The sequence below is a fragment of the Rhincodon typus genome, chromosome 8 (assembly GCF_021869965.1).
Source record: "Rhincodon typus isolate 14 chromosome 8, sRhiTyp1.1, whole genome shotgun sequence".
In the NCBI taxonomy this organism is placed as follows: domain Eukaryota; kingdom Metazoa; phylum Chordata; class Chondrichthyes; order Orectolobiformes; family Rhincodontidae; genus Rhincodon; species Rhincodon typus.
In genome coordinates, this window is record NC_063339.1 from 35,398,193 (window position 1) to 35,420,885 (window position 22,693).

The following is a 22,693-nucleotide window of genomic DNA, read 5'->3' on the forward strand; positions in this document are numbered from 1 at the left end:
ACTGGACTCACCACGTAAAAGGCATTGGTTACAAGAGCAGGTCAGAAGCTAGGAATAGTGGGGTGAGTAAGTCACCTTCCTGACCTGTCCACCATCTACAAGGCACAAGTCAGGAATATGATGGAATGCTTCCCACTTGCCTGGATGGTGCAGCTCCAACAACACTGAAGAAGCTTGACACCATTTAGGACAAAGCAGCCCGCTTAATTGGCTCCACAACAACAAACATCCACTACCTCCCTCACCGACACTCGGGGAACTTTGTACTATCTACAGGATGCACTGCGGAAATTCACCAAAGATCCTCTCACAGCAACTTCCAAACCCACTTTCTTCTAGAAGGATGAATGGCCGATTTATGGGAACACTGCCACTGTCTGTAAGTTCCCCTCTGCTCACTATTACATTACCAAATAACATTATGGTTCAGTCCACAGCAGGTGGACTGCAATGGTTCAAGAAGGCAGCTCACCACCACCTTCTCAAGCAACTAGGGACAGCCAGTAAATACTTGCCAGCCAGTGATGCCCACATCCCATGAGTTGTCTTTTTTTATTCATAGTTACCAAGTGATCAAAAAAGGAATTCCGAACCAAAATTTTTTAACCCTTTGTTGAGAATGGAGATCTCGCCACCTTTTGGAAGTAGTTGAGGCTGAAGTATTTGTGCATTTAAGGGAAAGCTAGGTAGTATACAAGGAGTAGAGGGTTATGCTGGTAGTTAAAATGTTGGAGGATGGGAAGAGGCTCTGGTGGAGCACACATACAAGTATGGACTGGTTGGGTTAGATAGTATGCTTTTGTACTGTGTGCTGTGAAATTGTAAGTGTCAATAAACTGCGAACCAAATACCTCTTCTGATCCATTCAGTTCACCAACAGTACCTGCCAAACACTGGCTGCCCACAAAAGGCTAAAATCAAGAGGAACGGTGCTGTCAATTGAGGATTGTTACCCTTAAAAACCTCCGATGATTTCATCCAAAAATAACAGTTGATTTATATGCTGACTATAAAATTTGAGCTATTGGGTTGGATGGTTGCCATTCTAATGTGATGAAAACGTTGGTAATTCATATTAATTCAGTACGGTATTATTTAAATGTGATTAAAGACATCTTTGTCCAATTAATTCAAGTTTTTAAAACAATAGTTTTAAAACTTGTCTTCAGCATTATTCTCGAGTTTTTTGAGTTCATCCACTTCATCAAAGCGGAGAGATTTTTAAACTTAAGGGAACCAGAGGTTGTGGGAAAAGGCAGGAAAGTGGATTGGTGATAATCTGATCAGCTAAGATTTTGTTGAATGGTGGAAGAGAGTCACTGGGACTATGGCATCCATCATAAACATCCCACTTGATCGGATGTGATGATTTCAGAAATGTCCCACGAGAACAAACTTCTTTCTCTTCTTTCAGTGACATGGAAATTCCATACTTTTTGAGCGATCTGGCCAGGCAATGACCATCTCCAATAAGAGACATTTGTAGCCACCACTTCTAGATAGTCAGTGACGTTGCCATCACTGAAACCCCACTGCCGACATCCTAGGGTAACTGTTGCGTAGAAACTGAACTGAGCTAGCCATGTAAATACTGGCTATGGGAGCAGGTCAGATACTAAGAATGATGCAGTTTAACTCTCCACCTGACTCCCCAAAGCCAGTCCTTTGTCTACAAGGCAAATGTCACGAATGTGCTGGCATACTGCCCAGTTGCCAACTACACCCAAAAAAAACTTGACACCATCCAGGACAAAGCAGCCCACTTGATTAGCATCACATGCGCTAACAACCATTTCACCCAACACTGACACTCTGTAGCAGCAGTTCGTGCTATCTACAAGTTGCATTGCCGAAATTCGCCAAAGCTCTTTAAGGCAACACCTTCCAAACGCACATCCACTTCCATCAAGAAGGAAAAGGGTAGCAGATAAATAGGAGCGCCTCTACCTATGGAAAGTTTCCCTCCAAGCCACTCACCATCCTGACTTTTTGAAACTTACTGCTGTTCCTTCGGTGGTGTTGGGTCAAAAACCTGGAATTCCCTTCTTATTGGCATTTTTGGATCTATCTACAACACATGGATTGCAGCAGTTCAAGAAGGCAGCTTACCACTACCTTCTCAAAGGCAATAAGGGATAGGCAACAAACACTGGCCAACCAGTGATACCAACCTCCAAGTGAATATAAAAAGACTTACCTTAAATAAGGAAACTAAAACTGCTGTCAGCTCGACATGGGTCTCATTCCATCTAAGGATCTTCGGTGAATTTCTGCAGTGCATCATGGAAGCATGTCTATATTTGTGAATGCGGTGCCAGTCAAATGGGCTGTTTTGTCCTGGATGGTGTCAAACTACTGGAATGTTGCTGGAGCTACACTTATCCAGGCAAATGGGGAGTATTCCATCGCACACCTGACTTATGCTTTGTATGTAGTGGACAGGCTTTGGGAAGTCAGGAGGTGAGTCACACGCTGTGATATTCCTAGTCTCTGACCTGCACTTGTAGCCATTGTATTTGTATGACTTGTTTGGTTGAGTTTCTGGTCAGGGATAACTCCCAAGATGTTGATAGCGGAGGATTCAGTGAATGTAATGCCATTGAATGTCAAAGGGTGGTGGTTAGATTTCCTGTTATTGGAGATGGTCACTGCCTGGCATTTGTGTAGTGTAAATATTACTTGGCACTTTTTAGCACAAGCTTGGATATTGTCCAGGTCCTGTTGCGTTTGGATACGGACTGCTTCAGTATCTGAGGAGTTGCGAATGGTGCTGAACATTGTGCAATCGTTGATGAACGTACCCATTTCCAAGCTGATGATGGAGGGAAAGTTATTGAAGATGACTGGGTCCAGGATATTGCCCTGAGGAACTACAGCTGAGATGACTGGCCTCCAACAACTACAACATCCTCCTGTGTCCCAGGTATGACTCCAACCAGTGGAGAATTTCCTTCCTGATTCCCATTGACTTCAATTTTGCTAGGGATCCTTGAGGCTACATTCAGTAAGATGCAACCTTGATTTCAAGGGCTGTGAGCAACACTGCACTTCTGGAATTCAGCTCTTTTGTCCATGCTTGAGCCAAGGTTGGAATTAACTCAGGAGCGGGGTGTCACTGAGCAGGTCATTGCTGAGCAGGCGTTGCTTGATAGCACTGTTGATGACACCTTCCATCACCTTACTGATTGACTGTAGACTGGGTGGTACTTGGCCGGGTTGGATTTGCCCCACTTTGTGTTTAAGACATACATGTGTGATTTTCCATGTTGTAGGGTAGAAACCAGTCTTTCAGCTATACTGGAGTAGCTTGGCTAGGAGTGCTTCAATTTCTGGAGCACAAGTCTTTATTACTTTTGCCAGAATGTTGTCAGGGCTCATAGTCTTTGCGGTATCCAGTCCCATCAACTGTTTCTTGATATCATGTGGAATGAATTGAATTGGCTCATGGCTGGAACTTCTGGAGGAGGCCAAGATGGATCATCCGCTCGGCACTTCTGGTTGAAAACTGTTGTGAATATGTAAGCCTTATCTTTTACAATGATGTGCTAGACTCTTGAGCCATCGAGAATGGGGAAGTTCATGGAGCTGCTGCCTCCAATGAGTTGTTTAATTATCCATAGCAATTTGCAGCTAGATGTAGCAGGACTACAGATTTTAATAGACTGTACTGTTCTATCCCTTGCTGCATAGGAGTAGTCCTGTTTGGCAGCTTCACCAGGTTGACACGTCATTTTTAGGTATGCCTGATGCTGCTCCTGCACTCCCCTTTGAACCAGGGTTGAACCCCTGCCTTGATGATAGAGTGCAGAATCTGTCAGGCTGAGGCAGAAGATAGTGTTAGAGTAAGATTCTGCAGCTGCTAATTGCACACAATATCATATGGATGCCTAGACTTGAGTTGCTAGATCTGTTCGAAGTCTGTCCCATTTGGTGCCGTGATAGTGCCACACAACGATATGGCACTGTCGTGAAGGTGAGATTTTCATCTCTGCAAGGGGACTGTGTTGTAGTCATTCTTGCCAATATTGTCATTTGACACATGGATCTTCAGCAGGCAAATTGATGGGGTCAGGAATGTTTTTCCCCTTTTTGGTTCCTCACCACCTGCTGCACACTTAGTTTAGCAGTAACGTCCTTTTAGGACATGACTAGTTTGATCAGTAAAGCTGCTGCTGAACCACTCCCGGTGATGGACATTGAAATACCCCACCCTGACTTCATTCTGTGCCCTTGCCACCCTCAGTGCTTCTTCCTAGTACAGTTCAACATGGAGAATGGATTCTTCATCAACTGGGGGAGGCTTTACGTGGTAATTAGGAGGTGTCCTTGCCCCTGTTTGACCTGTTGCCTAGAGACAGGCCGCCCAATAGCCTGAGAGATAATCTTGTGATGATGCTAGTAGGCCATTGCTTTTCTTGCACCAGTGTTTCATTAATCCAAATTCCCTCAATTAGTACAGTTATTTGATGTGGTAACAAATGAAGTCTTGGCTTGAAAATAGCTTTGTAATTCATTTGTTTTGCTGGAGTACCCATTTCTATTTGCTATTTGCCTTGCTATGTATGGTCTGCGTTGTGTCTTAAGCTCCCACGCATCTTTCCATAAAAGCTTGCTTGATCTTGTGCACTGACCTATGATATAAAGTGAGTAAAACATGCATTTTGGGGAAAAGTGAAGGCCAGCATATTGTGAGACTAACATTTCATAGCTACCAAAATGGGTTTTATACTGCAAGCTACAGTATTGTCTGTTGGTAAAGAATAAATTGTGTTCTGCTGCTCATTGTATTTTATTTCCAGAATATAACTTTATACTGTTTCAGAAGTTGGGGATTGGTCAAGATTTTTGAAACCTCTGATGCACAACTGAATAGAAAAGTCTAAAATGCCATTGCGTTTCACACAAATAAGAATTTAAAATATTGAATCTGCTGGAAGTGTCATTGTGGGTGTTTTTGATATTTTTTTGGGACACTTACCCTGCCTCAAAATCTACCAATATCTTCAACTGCTTGAAGACAGTGAAGTGATGAAAGTGTTGCTTGCAGATTTGTAAACCTGCTTTCCTCCAAAATGATAGTGAATGCTGTGGTCCATGATGCAGCAGGTGAGGCACAGTTGCTCAAGATGCTTGCTGCTTAGATTTAACAACAAACAAAAATCCAGTGATGTATTCCTTGGATGTGGACAAAGTGCTGTCCTATGTTTGACAACTGTTTCCAAGTATTGCTCATGGAAATGAAAAACTTTGCATATGTTAACATGTAATTTTATCAAAGGTGCTTGTAGAATTTAAGGCTTTGTTCTGGATTTTGTCTTGTTCAAGGCAAGATTTTAAGCCAAAGCAATGATACCTAGTTTTTCAAACCCATACTTTATTGTAAATTGAACATTGCACTTGCATCTACAAACAAAACAGATGTATGCTGGTTAAGAAAAGTCTTGGCAACAGTGCAAGGCAGCTACTTTAAATGAAGAGAACTGAGCACGAATTCAAATTTTGTATAACACAACAGTTGTGCTCCACAGACTCTGTTGTGCATTGTTGTTAAAAAGTACAATTATGACTTTGACAATCAATTTAATCTTTCTGTGAGAACTAAAAAGACCACTGTGCCAACAATAATGACGTTGTTGGTTTTTGGATATTTTGCTGATGTTCTTTCTGGTTTTCATTTGTATGTTAAGCTATTTGACAAAGTTGAGCAGCTTTATATCATTGACAATTTACTTTAGAATAGACTTTGTGTCTAAAAGCCATTTGGACATGTTTGCTCATTAAGGTGAGTTAGAATGGAGTTGTTGGTGGGAAGGCTAGGAATGGAATACAGTTGTGCTGACTGGCTAATCTTGTTCAAACTGTAGCAAGCTATACAATGGCATTCCTAAGTGTTTAGTTTTAAGATCACTGCACTTTGACGTACATTTTAATTAATCACTTGGACTTGGGGCTGATATGGCAATCTGTGATCACTTGGAAAGGCACAGTTTGATTCGTGATAGTCAGCATGGATTTGTGAGGGGTAGATCATGCCTCACAAACCTTATTGAATTCTTTGAAGAGGTGACCAAACACGTGGATGAAGGTAGAGCAGTGGATGTGGTATACATGGATTTAAGTAAGGCGTTTGATAAGTTTCCCCATGGTAGGCTCATGCACAAGGTAAGGAGGCATAGGATAGGGGGAATGTGGCAGATTGGATTCAGAATTGGCTGACCCTTAGAAGACAAAGGGTGGTAGTGGACGGAAAATATTCAACATGGTGTTCAGTTACGAGTGGTGTACCACAAAGATCTGTTCTGGGTCCTCTTCTATTTGTGATTTTTGTAAATGATTTGGATGAAGGAGTGGAAGGGAGGTTTAGCAAGTTCGCGGACGATACGAAGGTGGGTCATGTTGTGGACAGTGCGGAGGGCTGTTCTCGGTTACAAAGGGACATTGATAGAATGCAGAGCTGGGCTGAGAAGTGGCAGATGGCGTTTAACCCTGAAAAGTGTGAGATGATTCATTTTGGAAGGACAAACTTGAAAGCCGAATACAGGGTTAATGGAAAGATTCTTGGCAGTGTGGAGGAGCAGAGGGATCTTGGAGTTCATGTCCACAGTTCCCTGAGAGCTGCCACCCAGGTGGATAGAGTTGTTAAGAAGGTATGTGGTGTGTTAGCTCTCATTAATAGAGGGATTGAGTTCAAGAGCCGTGAAGTTATGCTCCAGCTATACAAAAGCCTGGTTCGGCCACATCTGGAGTATTGTGTCCAGTTCTGGTCACCTCATTACAGGAAAGATGTGGAAGCGTTAGAAAAGTTGCAGAGAAGCTTTACGAGGATATTGCCCGGAATGGAGGGAAGGTCTTACGAGGAAAGGTTGAGAGAGCTAGGGCTTTTCTCTTTTTAGAACGGCGAAGGATGAAAGGTGACTTGATAGAGGTGTACAAAATGATCAGAGGTGTAGATAGAGTGGACAGCCAGAGACTCTTTCCTAGGGTGGAGGTAGCTTTTACGAGGGGACATCGTTTTAAAGTGAAAGGAGGTAGATATCGGGGAGACGTCAGAGGTAGGTTCTTTACTCAGAGTGGTAGGGCCATGGAATGCATTGCCGGAGAGGGTCATGGAGTCGGCTTCATTAGGAGCATTTAAGCGGCTATTAGATAGGCATATGGATGATAGTATAAGGTAGCGGTGGAGGTTAGATAGACCTTCGGTTTAGGGTAAAAGTTCAGCACAACATCGTGGGCGGAAGGGCCTGTACTGTGCTGTATTGTTTTATGTTCTACAAATGACATGGATTTCTGAAATCTACTAAATTTGAGAATAGTAATAGACTTTGAGAACACAAGCAAGTGGAATACAAGTTGGATACAAGAGAATTGAGGTGATGCATCTTGGAGGGTGTGAAGAAGGATTATGCAAGTTAAATAATATATTTTTAAAGCAGCTGCTGAAACAGGGCCTTTTTGGATATATGACAGTAAACTATTGAAGGTGCAGGATAAGATAGTAAAGCAATGAATAAAACATGGGATCCTAGGTTACAGGAATAGAAGCATAGAGGATAAAAGCCAGGTAGTTATCCTAAATGTGGATCAACACTGGTTCAGTTCCAGCTGGAGTATTTTGTCCTTTTTAAATGTGGTTTAACAGGCAGTTTGAAAGGCATTCACTTAAGATCTTTTCACCTTAGAATTTGTTTTAATTTCTGAGTGCTCAGACAATATGACCAAGTAGAGAGAACTTTTGGAGAGGGATTCCATACAATTCAGATCTAGCAGCAAGTTGGATCCATTTGCAACCCAATATGTGTCATTTCTGCAACAAATATTAAAACGCAAAGAACATCAAAACCTTAAAGTCTGCAGAGAAGAATTATTCGAATGAGTCTAGAGATGAGGGTTCTGTTATCTGGAGAGATTAGAAAAGGGTTTGTTTCTTCAAAGCAGGGAAGGTTAAGGAAAGGTTTAATTAAGATGCTCGGAACCATGAAGAGTTTTAATGTGGTTGGCAAGGTCTTCCAAATCTATTGAAGTGGTGTGCCCAACTACTTGTAATGCTGTTGTTAAGGTTCTGTTGACTTTGCATTCTAGCTTCTGGGTACAAGAGCATTGATTTTGCTAGCCTTTTTATGTCTGGTTCAACATTAGTGCCTCTTTTTAAAGATCAGATTGTTGCATTTGAAGTCCATTTCCATTTAAAACTACCATTTCTCACCTTGAAAACACTGCTCATTTTTTATTTCCATATCTGCCCTTCCTGCACAGGTATCAATATCTTCTCTTAGCATTTTATAATCTTTGTTACAAAAGGTAGTGCTCGCTATTTGGTGCCAGCAACTAAGTTCTGAAATTGAGTATCCAGAACACTGGTCACTGTTAAATACCACACGTGTACATTTTGACATTTTTTTAAACCCAGCATTTGCTGTCTGTACTCTGTGGGCGTGTTCCATTGAATACCATTTCATCCTTCAATTTCTTATTTGGCACCATTGTCAAACTTTTTTTGCCAAGACATTTAAATTGCAACTACTCTTTTCAATTTGCTTTTTTCCTAATAAACTTCTATTTGGGTGGTCAAGCATGATGTGTCTTAGAATTCATCTTGCCCTGAATTGCTTTTATTTGTGCGAAGTGTTTAGTAACTACATACCATGAAATAATTGATCAACGTTGAAATCAAGACCCATTGCTTCATGTTATTATCTTAATTTGACTGTTTCACTGCTCTTCAAGCTGGCTTTATGTCTTAGACATAAAATTGAGCTGATCTCAAAGTCTGCTGCCGATAATCTAACCTTTTTTTTAATGTTCACCTATTACCTGTAGAACCAAACTTGACTTTAAAATTCTCATTCTTGTTTACAAATTTTCTGGAAAAGGCTCACTCTTGTCTCTCCGGCCTTTCACAAACCTCTAAGATCCCATTGCTTCGCCAATTCTGGTTTCTTTCACCTTTCTACCATAGGAAGCTATGCCTTCAACTGCCTAACCTTTTGAGTGCTGGAATTTCTTCCCTAAGGCTCTGGCTCTCCTTCTTTCTGTGGCTAACTGCAAATTTAATTTTAATATTCCTTTCAAGCTCCTTGGAATAATTTAATGTATTTAGATGTTGCATTTAAATATAATTTGTTGTGCATACCTGTGTTCTCTTCAGGTTTCACCTTGGTTAGGTTTCTCCAACAATGTGACTCTTATACACTTCAATTGCTCTCTAGTTCTGAAGAGGATTCAGATTGGACTGAATTCTGCTGCTCTCATCACAGATTCTGCTAGAAGTGCTCAGATTTTCCAGCACTTTGTGGTTATTTTTGATTTCCAGAATCCACAGTATTTTGTTTTTCTTAGTGTTGCAGCTATTATTTTGTGCCTTTAACCTGTCATCTATTTTGGGACATAGGACAGTACAGTGTAGGAATGGGCACTTTGGCACATGATGTTGTGCCAAACATGATACCAAGTTTAAATGAATCCCTTCTGCCTGCCCTTGATCCATATCCCTCCATTCCTTGCATATTCATGTACTTATCTAAAAGCCCCTTAAACGCCTTTATTATATCTGCTTCCATAACTATCTCTGGCAGTGTTCCAAGAACCTACCACTCTGTTTTTAAAGTAAAACTTACCCCTCACATCTCTGTTGAACGTCCCTCCTCTCACCATGAATGCATGCCCCCTAGTGTTAAACATTTCAACTCTGGGAGGTTGGGGGGGACGTGGAGGAGGGGTGCAAGGTAAAGATTTTGACTGTCAATCCTATCTATGCATCTAATAATTTTATAAACTTTTCATCAAGTCTGTCCTCAGCCTCCACTCCAGGGAAAACAACCCAAGTTTTTCTAACCTCTCTTTATAGTTCATAGCCTCAAATCCAGGCAGCATCCTGGTAAACCTCTTCTGTATCCTCTCCAAAGCTTCCACATCCTTCTTGTAATGTGGCAACCAGAATTGAACACAATACTTTAAGTGCAGCCAAACCAAAGTCTTATAAAGCTGCAACATGACATATTATACTCAGTGCCCCAATCAGTAAAGGCAAGCATGTCATATGCTGCCTTCACCACCTTATCTACTTGTGTGGCCACTTTTCAGGGAGCTATGGACTTGAACCTACGATCCCTCTGTATATCAATCCTGTTCGAGGTCCTGCCATTAACTGTATACTTTAACATTTAATCAACCAAAATGCAACATCTCACACTTGCCCAGATTAAACACCATCTGCCATTTCTCCACCTATATCTGCAACTGATCTATATCCCACTTTATCCTTTGACAACCTTCTTCACCATCCACAACTCCACTGATCTTCGTCATTTGCAAACTTACTAACCCACCCATCTATGAATTCGTCCAAGTCTTTTAGGCGTATCTCAAAAGTTAGAGTTTGAAACACGTTTTTAGATTTGAGACTCCTGAATCTCCCAGCACAATATTAATTTCCATGTTTTTTTTTTTGAAATATTTGTAGCGTGAGACACCACTGTTTCTTCCATTGCTTCTCTCTAGATCTTCTGATCTTAACAGTTAGACTCCAGTGATTATATGCTTGAAATTCGAGTAATCTTCTATGTCCAATAGATGGTACTAAATCAACTTCCATTAACCTTTCTAAACGCAATTTTGTTGAAACCATAATTTCAGTGAAGTTGAAACAAAGATCTTGGACGCCTTAACTGTTTTGGTAGCTTGTCTGCATTTCTATCTGGCTGCTGTTTATTGTCGACTTCAAAAACATGAGTTTTAAAATCTCTTAATTGACCTAATCACCTTACAGGTCCATGGAACTTAAACCTTCAATGCACTCCTTTCCCTTGCTGAGTAATTGTACCCTTTGCACCTGTTGAGACAATTGTGTTGTCAACCAGAACTGCAGATTGACAGTTTTCTTTCCTAATCTCTGTGCACTCTTTGGGTTTTTTTTTCCCCCAGTTAAGCACATTTTGTTCTCAATTTCTTTTGCAGCTCCCAAAACGCTTTTGGGTCACATGTTTGCTTTGCTTTGCTTTACTATCCTATCCAGAAGTGAGTCAAGTACGACTTCCCTGATAGAGCAGCAAAGTATTGACTGAGAAAGCAGCTCCGTGTGTTACAAAAAAACCTTTTTTATATCTCACATATCTCCTTTTATCAGTCTATTTTGGATAATTGAAATCTTTAATTTGTCTACAACTTCAAGTCACTTATTTGCTTTTCATTAATTAGCAGGTTAATCTCTTTCTGTTCCCCAATATGATCATTGGGATTTCACCTTTCGGGGTACCTAATTGTAGCTGCTGCATTTTAATTTAGTGAAACTGTCAAATAATAACATGTTGATTTAGGAAAAATTACCATGTGCTTCAGCTTTTTACACCAAAATGTTCTCAGTCACTGGCTTGAAAGCATTATTAATACTTTTAATTGAGAAAATTAAGTTTATTTAAAACATGCAAATTAAAATATTTGTGAATGTTATTTTAAAGATTGGGATCTGGCTTGACCTTGAATACCTTCGTGTCCTGGTAGATTTAACTGAGTTTTTCATTTAAATATTCATAATATTAATGGTGACTGAATTTTACCTTTCAGCCTATTCAGTCAACCTGCCAAGGTGATTTATCCAGTTCCAAAGAAAAACACAGATCTGAAACATTTACTTTTCTATTTCCATGCATAACCATCAGATTGGGGTATTTACAATAATTTTCTGATTTTTATTGTAGTAATTTTATTGTGCACTTTTTTCTGAATAAAAATGTAGAGTGTTTATTATATTTACAGTATGACTAAGTGAGTTTCCCTTGAAGATACTTTGACATTGTTCCTATGCTATTGTTCTCAAGTACAAGAATCAAATAGAACACTTTGCCAGTTTTGAGAATTCTGATGGGTGTTTATATAACTGGCAAGAACCTGGTACAAAAGTGTACAAACACAGTAGCATCAGCTTGGATCTTTTGCAGTTTAACAAATTCTGAAGTTAGCTTACCTGACATTTGAGGAATAAATTTTAGTTAAAAAAGATGCTTCATTTTGCCACCTTTGCTAATTGGTGCTATCCTCGTAGGATCTATAATGTGGAGAGATGTTGGAAACTAATTTTATTTTGAGCAGCAATGACACTTCGGGCCACAATTTCTCTTTTTGGTGTTTTGACCACTGAAATTTATGGTACCTGGTCTACCATGGCTTTCCCTTGCAATCCTCCATTCTTCCCTGCATTAGTTATGCACTGGGTGCTTTGACAGTTTGCTTGTACAATTGCGCAGCAGGGGAGGCAGTCATGCTCACCACTGCTGAGACATCCTGGTGTTACACTGCTAGTGCCTCAGTTAAAGCCCAGCTGCATAGTACTTAAGAAACTGCAAACTAGAAACTGCCTCTCTCACTGTGGTGTTTGACCGATGTCACTGAGCATTTGGCCCTAAATGCAACACTAGTTTTCCTGCCCTGCCGGCAAATGCTGATGCATAGGATGGTGGAAGGGAGGACAGTCCTTTTTATTCATTCACTGGATGAGGGTGTCACTAGCTACAGCAACATTCAGTACCTGTCCTTAATTGCCCTTTCCTCGCTGGCTGCAAATGAGGCTTTTTACCAGACTTAGCCAGCCTGGATTGAGATAGAGATCTGTGCTGTGTTCTGGGTTAAAAGATACACCTAGCAATGATCTGTTCTCTGCAAGGGAGAGTGCTACCACCTCCCTTTGCTACCTTGCACTCATCTCACCAATTACAGTGTTCACAAGTTACTTGCGGTAAACAGGGACTAACAGAATCTTAAGCAATGAAACAAAGTCCAAAGCCAACCCTTTCTCTTGGAAATATTAGCTTTTAGTTAGGTTACCCCTGGCTGATCACATTTTGGTGATACGTTGTTCTGCCCAATTGGATGATCTTTCTTTGTCAGTGTTATATTTATGATTTTGTCATCTTCATTTTCATCCTCAGAAGATTGCTGAAATCTCTCATTTCTCCTCTGTGTCCAGGACATCACCCACCATCACTGCTCCAGTTGCAAAGCACATCACACCACAATGAGGCTCCATCAGAGCAAATCAAGCATAAAAACAACCTCTTAAGGAGTTCCACTGTAGCCTTAGTGGAAGCATGCCTCTGAGACTATTTCGTAAGGTGTCTTAAATCATGTCTTGAGGCAGCAACCCTTTCTCCCAGCACCCCTTTCTGTATGGCCTGAAGAAATTGGAAAGGCGCAGATACCTTTTGAGTTGTCTTGTATGTAGGCATCATGGCAGCACCTAAAACATTTAGTGCAGTTCTCTCAAAATTTGGCATTAATGTTCAGATATAATTTGAGCATTGATTGCCACCTCTGCCTTAAAATATATTAAAAAGACATTGCTTCCACCAACTTTTCAGGAAGATAGTTGTAAAGACATATCCCCTGAGAAATTGTTTTGCCTTCTCTCTCAAGTGGTTTAAAAGGCAGTCCCTTAGTTCTAGATTGTTTCCTGTGCGGGGATATACTCCCCACATCTATCCTGCTCAGACCCCTAAGGATCTTATGTTTCAAATAAATGACACCTTACTCTTCTAACCTCCAGTGCATACAAGTCGAGCTTAGCCACCCTTTTCTCATAAGACAACCCACCTGTCTCGGGTATTAGGTTTGGTAAACCTATCTTGAACTACTTGCAGTGCATTTAAATCTATCCTTAAATATGCTGACTAATGCTGTATGCAGTACTTGATGTGTCTTACTAGTGCCTTCTGGACATGATTGCTCGAGGCTGCAATTGTTAACGTGTATTCTTAGAAATGCGTGATCAGCCAAGGAGTACAAATTAGAGCCAGATAGATAGCATTATTGCATCACTGAAGTAATGATTATTTTAATTGTCTTTAGCATAGCCTCCGATTTCAGGTTGGTTGTCTCGCCGAGCTGGTTTGTTGTTCCGCAGACGTTTCATTACCGTGTTTTGTAACATCCTCAGTGCAGCCTCTGATGAAGCGTCGGTGTGTTTTCCCACCTGGTTTTTAAACTCTGGGGTCCGTTGCGATGGATTGCCTCACTTCTGGGTTTCCTCCGTAGTGGAATGTATATGGGATCGAGTTCAATGTGTTCATTAATAGCATGCTTCGTGGAGTGCCATGCTTCCAGGAATTCTAGTGCTTGTCTCTGCCTAGCCTGTCCCAGGATCTTGGTGTTGTCCCAGTCAAAGTTGTGGTTCTCCTTGTCCATGTGGATCGAGATGAGTGAGTATTGGTCGTGTCTTTTTGTAGCCAGTTGGTGTTCATGTACATCGGACAAACAGGAAGGCAACTTCATTCAAAATCTTTGTTCAAATATGAACCAAATGACAGAAGGGCGGGACGGTGGCTCAGTGGTTAGCACTGGTACCGCACAGCACCAGGGACCCGGGTTCGATTCCAACCTCGGGTGACTGTCTGTGGAGTTTGCATATTCTCCCCGTGTCGGCGTGGCTTTCCTCCCACAGTCCAAAGATGTGCGGGTTAGGTGGATTGGCATGCTAAATTGCCCATAGTGTTCAGGGATGAGTAGATTAGGTGGGTTATAGCGGGATGGGTCTGGGTGGGATGCTCTGAGGGTCGGTGTGGACTTGTTGGGCCAAAGTGCCTGTTTCCACACTGTAGGGGTTCTATGACATTCTATGATATTCTATGATATGACTACAGACAAAATGTGAGAGGAGTGTGATTAACATTGTCTTTTGAGTTCAAAACAGTGTTTGACCAACTGAGTCATCAGAGTCTTTGCAATATTGAAGTCAGTTGGAATCTAGAGGAAAAACCCAATTCATTGTAGTCATTGCTAGCACAAAGGGAGATGATTGTAATTAATGTCATTTTAAGATCAACACCTTGGTGGTTACCACTGACAAGAAATTTAACTGGACCAGCATATAAATACTTTGGCTACAAGACTAGGCCAGAGTCTGGACCTTCTATGACCAAGTCTTTTATCTTCTACAGTGCCCACGTCCAGGTGTGAGAGTTTTGCCCACTTACCGGGAAGATCGCACCACCACTGCACGCTTCTGACAGTGTACCATCCACAAAATGCACTGCAGTGACTCACTGAAATTCCCCTTGACAGCTCATTCCAGACGTGCATCCTCTACTAACTAGATGAACAAAGGCAGCATGTGTGTGGGGGCCTGACCACCTGAAGTTTCTGTCAATATCTGAGTTGGAACCGTTTACACTTGCTGGGCCAATTGTTTTGGAACTCATTCCCAAAGACCACTGTCAGTTTACTTCCATCACATGGATTGCAATGGTGTTGAGGATGGCAGTCAGTGCTCGGTGTGCCAGTGACACTTGCATCCCATGAAAGAAAATAAATTGGCACTACAGCACATCATCATGACCTTGTGTAGTGAGAAGTATTATATAATGGAAGTTATTTCTATTTCCTCATTTTGTTTTTAGTGTGTTCTCAAACTTTATTTGCTGCCTTGACATTAAAGTCAGACTATAATCCTGACAAACAGGAGCATACTTAATTGGAAAACCTGACTGGGTAAAGTAACATACAATTCAATTTATACATCTCTTCTACCTACTGCTACAGTTCTTTGTTGAACAATTTAATTTCTCCATGATGGGGATCGGATTCTTGGTCTTTCTAGTATGTTTTTAAAATTACAGCACTTTAAATGGAACTATTTGTCTTTTTTCAGTATAGCTACAGATAAAATCTGTGTTTGCTTGACCTTCGGCATTGCTCAGTTTCTTGGAATTTTCTTTTTCTTCCTAAATTGTATTTTTTGTGCTTTTTTTTCATTGCTTCTATGTTTCTTCCATTTTATGGTGGGTAGATAGGTTTTTTAGTCTGATTTATTTTACAGAATTTGACCAATTCGTGTTTTCTCATCAAGTATTGTTGCGATGTACCATATTATATATTGGTTGAAAGGGTGAAGTAGATGAAATTAGGTTCCTCTAGGCCATAGGCTTATATGGTTTCTTCAGTCTGTTGGAATTTTGTATCCATTCACGAGTAGGATAATGTAGACCATTTCCAATGTGTAGCGCTTAAATACACCAAAGCTATTAAAATATGTGCTGTTAAATGTTCACAAACTACAAGTTTCTGATTCTTATAGACTGTAAAAATACTAAGAATATATGAGAAATATGTTATAATAGTGCTTGTCTAGTTCAGGCTGTCGATGCAAGTGTGGCAATCTGAGACTATACATTTGTAAACTAGTATACAAATCCTAAAGGTAGTTTCGTGGAGCTGCATGGATGGGTAAATAATTCCTCTTTTTTTCCTCTTTCCTCCTTCTCATAGAACAGTGGAGCAAGCCACTTGCTCTGTTAAGGAGTTTGGCTTGCTCATGTTATCCAAGTGCTGGTATCCGATGGTTCTAATTATTTGTTTGAAACTTGAATTTCATCTGTCAGCCAGAATTAGATACAAGTTAGCGTATTCTTTATTGCTGCCGATTGTTGTACTGGCTGAGAAAGGAATTCTTGGAGGACAAGTATGAAATTTTCTGCAAATCCTTGACCAACATAGTCTTGACCATGAATAAAATGTGAAATAGACATAGCGTTGATTAGTTTTTTTGATAGCAGCGTTCAGCTTACCATTTACTTGATTCTTGGCTGAAATGCCGTCACTTGCCTAGTATTCGAGTTTAATCGGTCTGGCAGCATCTGTGAAGGAGAAAACAGTTAACATTTCGGGTCCGGTGACCCTTCCTCGGAATCCATCCCCAGTTCTGAGGAACGGTCACTGGACCCGAAACGTTAATTCTGTTTTCTCCCTCACAGATGCTGCCAGACCTGCTGAGCTTTTCCAGCGACTCTGTTTTTGTTCCTGATTTACAGCATCCGCAGTTCTTTTGATTTTTATTTGAGGTTAATTGCCTCTTCTGCCTGCTTTTAGTTTTTGTAATGCTTTATGTAATCTAGTATTTCATTTTTCTTGCACAGAATCTACTTTTATTCTGTTCATGATGTGAACCTGTGTAGGATTAATTTTTATTTATATCTAGTGACCTGTGAGGCACAGTGCATATGAAACAATTGTTACCATTGAAAACAGTTTTAGAAGAATCCACATAATGGACGGACCTAACTTTTTGCTTTATAAGCTATTGCTTTTAAAGCAACTACTTCCCAGGTGTATATTTGGAACTGCTATCGCTCAGCTTCATGACTGTGACTTCACAGTTGGTATTGTGAGATAACTGGGTGTACAGCTGGATGAACACAGCAGGCCAAGCAGCATCAGAGGAGCGGGAAAGCTGATGTTTCGGGTCTGGACCCTTCTTCAGAAATGCCCCTCTGATGCTGCTTGGCCTGCTGTGTTCATCCAGCTCTACACCTTGTTATCTCGGATTCTCTAGCATCGGTAGTTCCTACTATCTCTGAAGCAGTTGGTATTGTATTCTGTTGCTTGCTCAGCAGTCCTTTTATGGTGCAATCTTGTTTCGTAGATGTTTAAAGTAAACAGCAAATGTAGATTTCTAGATGTGTTTTAATAAAGCATCACAATAGACTAAATAAGTCAAAACATGCAGTCAGGAAACAGTTCATTCCACATATCCATAAACCCTCTTTGGAAAAAGTTGCTGCTCAGGTCCCTTTTTTAAATCTTTCTCCTCTCACCTTAAACCTATGCCCTCCAGTTTTGAGCTCCCTTACCTTAGGCAAAAAGACCTTTGCTATTCACCTTATCTATGATTTTATAAACGTTCATAAGGTCACCCCTCAACCACCTCTGCTTCATTGGAAAAGAAAAGCCCCAGCCGGTCCGGCCTCTCTTCATAACTCAAACCTTCCAGTCCTGATAATTCCTTGTAAATCTCTTCTGCATCCTTTCTAATTTAATATCCTCCCTATAGCAGGGTGACTAGAACTGTATATAGTACCTCAAGTGGCCTCACCAACATCCTGTGCGTCCCAACTCCAACACTCATGGTCTGAGCAATGAAGCCAAGCATGTCAAACACCAATGTTTCCATCCTGTCTACCTGTGAAGCAACTTTCAAAGAGCTATATACCTGAACTCCTAGGTGTCTCTGTTCAGCAGTACGCTCCAGGGCCCTGCCATTAATTGTGCAAGTCTTGCCAAAATGCAACACGTTTATCCAAATTAAATTCCGTCTGCCGCACCTTGGCCCGTTGGCCCAGTTGATCAAGATCCCTTTCTAATCTTAGATAAACTTCTTCACTGTTTACTTTACCACCAATTTTGGTGTCATATGCAAACTTATTGACAATGCTTCCTGTATTCTCGTCCAAAATAGTTTCTTTGATTTACCTTATTTTGGTTTCAAAATGTAATGCACCCACTTCTAGGTACATTTTTCGTTTTTGCCTTGTCCTGTCATCATTCCCTTTGACACTGGAGGATTAACTCCTCGGCCACTTAGTTGCCCTGTCTTGTACCCTGTCAGCGGCAACATCTCAAACCTTCCACAGTTCTGATAAAAGATCATCAACCCGATATATTTAACTCTGTTTCTCTCTTAACTATTATCTGACCTGTTGAACATTTATATCATTTCTGATTTCAAACTTTCAATTGTACTTGGGCTGTAATCTGCTTGTACTTTCAGTGCTGAAAGTTGAGGGGTGACCTTATAACGTTTTTTATAAAATCATGAGGGGTATAGATAAGATGAATGACAGGTGTCTTTTCTCTAGGGTATGGGGTTTCAAGGCATATTTTTAAGGTGAAAGGAAAAAGATTTGAAAAGGACTTGAGTAATTCGTGTGTGGAATGAACTTCCAGGTGAAGTGGTGTATGTGGGTATAGTTACAACGTTTAAAAGACATCTTAGATAAGAAGATGAACAAGAAATGTTTGGAGCGATATGGGCCAAGCACAGGGGCAGGGGTGGGATTAATTTAGTTTGGGATTATAGTTGGCATGGACCGAAGAGTCATACGGCACAGAAACAGACCCTATGACGTGGGAACGCTACCTGTGCATTTCTGCTGATCCACGTACTTTCATTCTGGAACTCCTTTTCTAGCAATAATATGTCTGGCTGTACCTATACCCCTGATTGTGTAGCATTTTCAGAAGGTGATTCATGCTGTCTTCCATAGGGCAAAAAAGAGGTGAGAAACCAGCAACACTCATTCGATGAATAAAGTATTTAAAAAGTGTTTGAATATAGGCTAGTCTAATATTTTTGTAGTGTGGCTTGTGATGTTAGCTTTTACCTACATAATTAGCAGTGCATTGTACTTCTATTTTTTTAAAATCTGGATAAATCCACAAAGATTTGCCATGATGCTTCTGGTTTTGGTGAGAACTGCTTGAATCAATTGTTGCCTGATATAAATCATGCAGGATGTTTGATGCTACTACGACTGAACCTGAACTGAGTTCCAGTCATTACAGGAGGAGTGCAAATAGTCTATCTTCTTTAATTTAAAAAAAAAGGATTTTAAAACAAAAAGCGGTAAGTAAGGAGAATTACTTAGGTCAGTTTTACTTATTTCATCTTGGCTTTCATTATTCCTTTATGTGCATAAGCTGAAGGAATGATTCAACTTTCATAAAATGATCGCACTGCTCAACAGATACTAGGTGATTTTGACGCTGTTATTTAAAAAAAAAAATGCACAATGTATCTTGTTAGAGCTCCTGATTTGGAGTGTGCAAAATTAGTTGTACAGTGGGAAATTTTACTAATTTCCTGTGCTCAATGTAGTTATTATTAGATGTCATTTGACTTTTTTAAATTGAAGCAACATATGTTTAGTCATGTTCATTCTTGTGCATTTTTTGTGTCGAAAATAACCATAAACTTTTCAGATTTGTGTCAACCAACTCGTTTGAAATTCGTCAAAATCATTTTTGTGCTGCATGTTGATTTTGTTTTCAACCAGGGAACAAATCATTGATTATAGAATCATAGAATCCCTACAGTGTGGAAGCAGGCCGTTCGGCCCATCGAGTCCCTACCAACTCTCCGAGGAGTATCCCCACCCCCCCACCAATCCTTATAACCCTGTATTTTGCATGGCTAATCCACCTACCCTCTACAGCATGGGAAATTTTAGAATGGCCAATCCACCTAACCTGCACATCTTTGGACTGTGGGAGGAAACTGGAGCACCCAGGTGAAACTAAAGCAAACACAGGGATGTGCAAACTCCACACAGACAGTTGCTCGAGGCCAGAATCGAACCTAGGTGACTGCTGTGAGGCAGCAGTGCTAACCACTGATCTACCGTGCAGCCCCAACACAATTTGCATTGTTGTGAATTGGATAAGATTACAATTTACTGCATTGTAGTGAGATTTTCCATTGCAAATAACATGCTGAATTTCCAGCTTTACCCTTTCAGATGTTGAAAGTATATATGCTAATAAATTTTTGTAATGCACCTTTCCAATTTTGAGACATGATTTTAAAGTTGCAGTTCCACAAAATTAATTATGGCATAGCTGTTTCCAAAAGTAGCAAAGCAGTATTTTAACATTTCAGTGACTTCTGCAAGGAGTGTCCTGTTATCGTGCATGTGCATCAGAATTATTGCTGTTGTTGCTAAATTTTATTAAATGACAACCTATTCAAACTTGCGATATGCAAATACGTCTATGCATCTGCTAAATTAAAAGTGTGCTAATCAGCACACTTGTAACATTGTAACATTGAAATAACTTGTATGGGGAAAGGGATGAATGGTGGAAGAGAAATTTGAATCTAGAAATTGTGAATGGTGAATGAATATTTGATCCTCTTTGAAATTCAGTACATGGACTATAGTGGTACAAGAAGGCAGCTCACCACCACCACAAGGGCAACTGGGGGCAAGCAGTGAATGCTGAACCAGCCAGCGATGGCTATACTCCATGAGTGAATTTTAAAAAATCACAAGGGAAGCCATCTGCTTACGCCAATCTATCCTAAGTTGCTCCCCATTTGTTTCCAGCACACCCCTCTTCCCGCACAGCCTCAAAACATATAGCAGCCTGGTGTAATTAAAGTTATATATGTAGTTATAATGTAACTACTACCTATTAGCTTTGGTATTTAGTATTAAATTTTAACTGTATATGTGGTGAATATAAACTCTATCTTTTCAATTTTTCTCCCCACACAGAAGTTGCAAAGCATTGCCAGGAAAGAGAGAATCTTGGAATGCTGGTCTGGTCGCCTAACCAGAATATCTCTGAGTCTAAATGTAAGTTTGCACTTAAATGTAATATTTAAAATAAAAATGAATGTTTATAGTCTGATCTTTTAAAAAGGTTTCTAAAATGAAAAATGTTCAAATGGCTTTATTTCCAAATTGCTTAGAAATGGTTTCTACTGGATCTTCAGCTTCCATTTTGTATGTTTTTCTTCTTTCTCTTACTCCACTCATATGACTTTGTTTCCCTGCGTGGATGATTTGCTGTCTTCTGTCATAATGGTGCCTTCAATCATGAAAATCTCGTTCTCTGCTGGCCTTAAAGAACAATTCAGCTGGTATTCAGCCAATGACACAAGTGTCCATTATCAGACAGATTCCCAGAGGAAACTGTAAACAACATGCAAACTATGCAAGATATGAAGAGTTTTGCTCATTGTTCAAATCGTTGGAAACCCTTGCACCCGTTTTGACTATCGATCATAATGAATATCTGGAAAATCTATGTGCACCCTCTCCTAGTCTAGCTAGCCATTTCTGTGGTTGTGATGGTACTAATGGGGGCTTTTCTTCTGCTTGACCTATGCAGTTACACCGTGTGTTATGTCCTTGCATAACCCCATTCATCAAATAACTTTTGGCTAGACTGTCAAACTCATTCTTGTATGTTGATCATGCAGATCAAATAACCACAGTGATCTGTACCTTTTTTAGCAATTGCCACTCTAGGTCTACACAACACAACCTCTGACAACTAACAGCTCATTCTTACATAGCCACCATGGGAGTAACTCAAATTACCCATAACCTCAAGTCTTTTCACTTCTTGTCTATATTCTCTCTTGGAGCATATGCCTCTGGATAAGGCTTGTGTTCCTCTGAGCCCATATGTTCATCTTAAATTCTTGAATTTATTTGTTGGGCTTTGGTATTTGACTCATTTTATGTTGCAAATTTTGCTTTCAGTTTAATCTGACCAATTTAGTTTCTTCCTAACAACGCTGGTTCTTATCACTTCATTATAGTGATGGGCAATTTTGCACTTAATTCCAGTCATGTATAAGGAAAAAAAAACGCACTCCTTGTCAATATGGGAACTTTTTTTTTCGATAATTTCATAAATCTGAGATTTTTTTTGCTTTTCCATTTGCTGCTTACTCAAACTTGTCATGCTAATTGATGCCCCTCTGTCAACCTTGTTAACTGGTCTTGCATCCAATGCTACTCAGATTACAGTGCTTACCACAGCTCTGTTGTCACAGTGGTAAAAGATCTGGGTTCAAGTCTCTATGCCCCAGGTTGTGGCATAATGTGTACAGTACTTAATATACTGCAATGACCATAAGATTTAGGCGCAGAATTAGGCTATTTGGCTAACCATGGCTGATATGTTTCTCAACCTCATTCTCTTGCCTTCTCCCCTAACTCTGAATCCCCTTACTGATCAAGAACCTACTTGTCTATGTCTTGAAGACACTTATTGTCACATCCCTCTGAAGAAACTCTTCCACATCTCAGTCCTTTCACTGAGTCTGTGCCCTCTGATCCTAATCTGTGCTACTAGTGGAAAAATCGTCTCCACATCTGCTCTAACCAGGACCCCGAGTATTCTGTAAGTATTCCCGCAA

At 40.3% G+C, this 22,693-nt stretch overlaps 1 protein-coding gene across 2 annotated transcripts in view; it reads left to right on the forward strand.

Moving 5' to 3' along the window:
• rcor1 (REST corepressor 1) overlaps positions 1-22,693 on the forward strand; it is a 107,351-nt gene that overhangs the window by 24,199 nt on the left and 60,459 nt on the right. For both annotated transcript variants that reach the window (XM_020532668.2, XM_020532670.2), the window contains exon 3: positions 21,036-21,116. In XM_020532668.2, the coding sequence (XP_020388257.1) occupies positions 21,036-21,116 (81 nt within the window). The remainder of the gene's footprint in view (positions 1-21,035; positions 21,117-22,693) is intronic.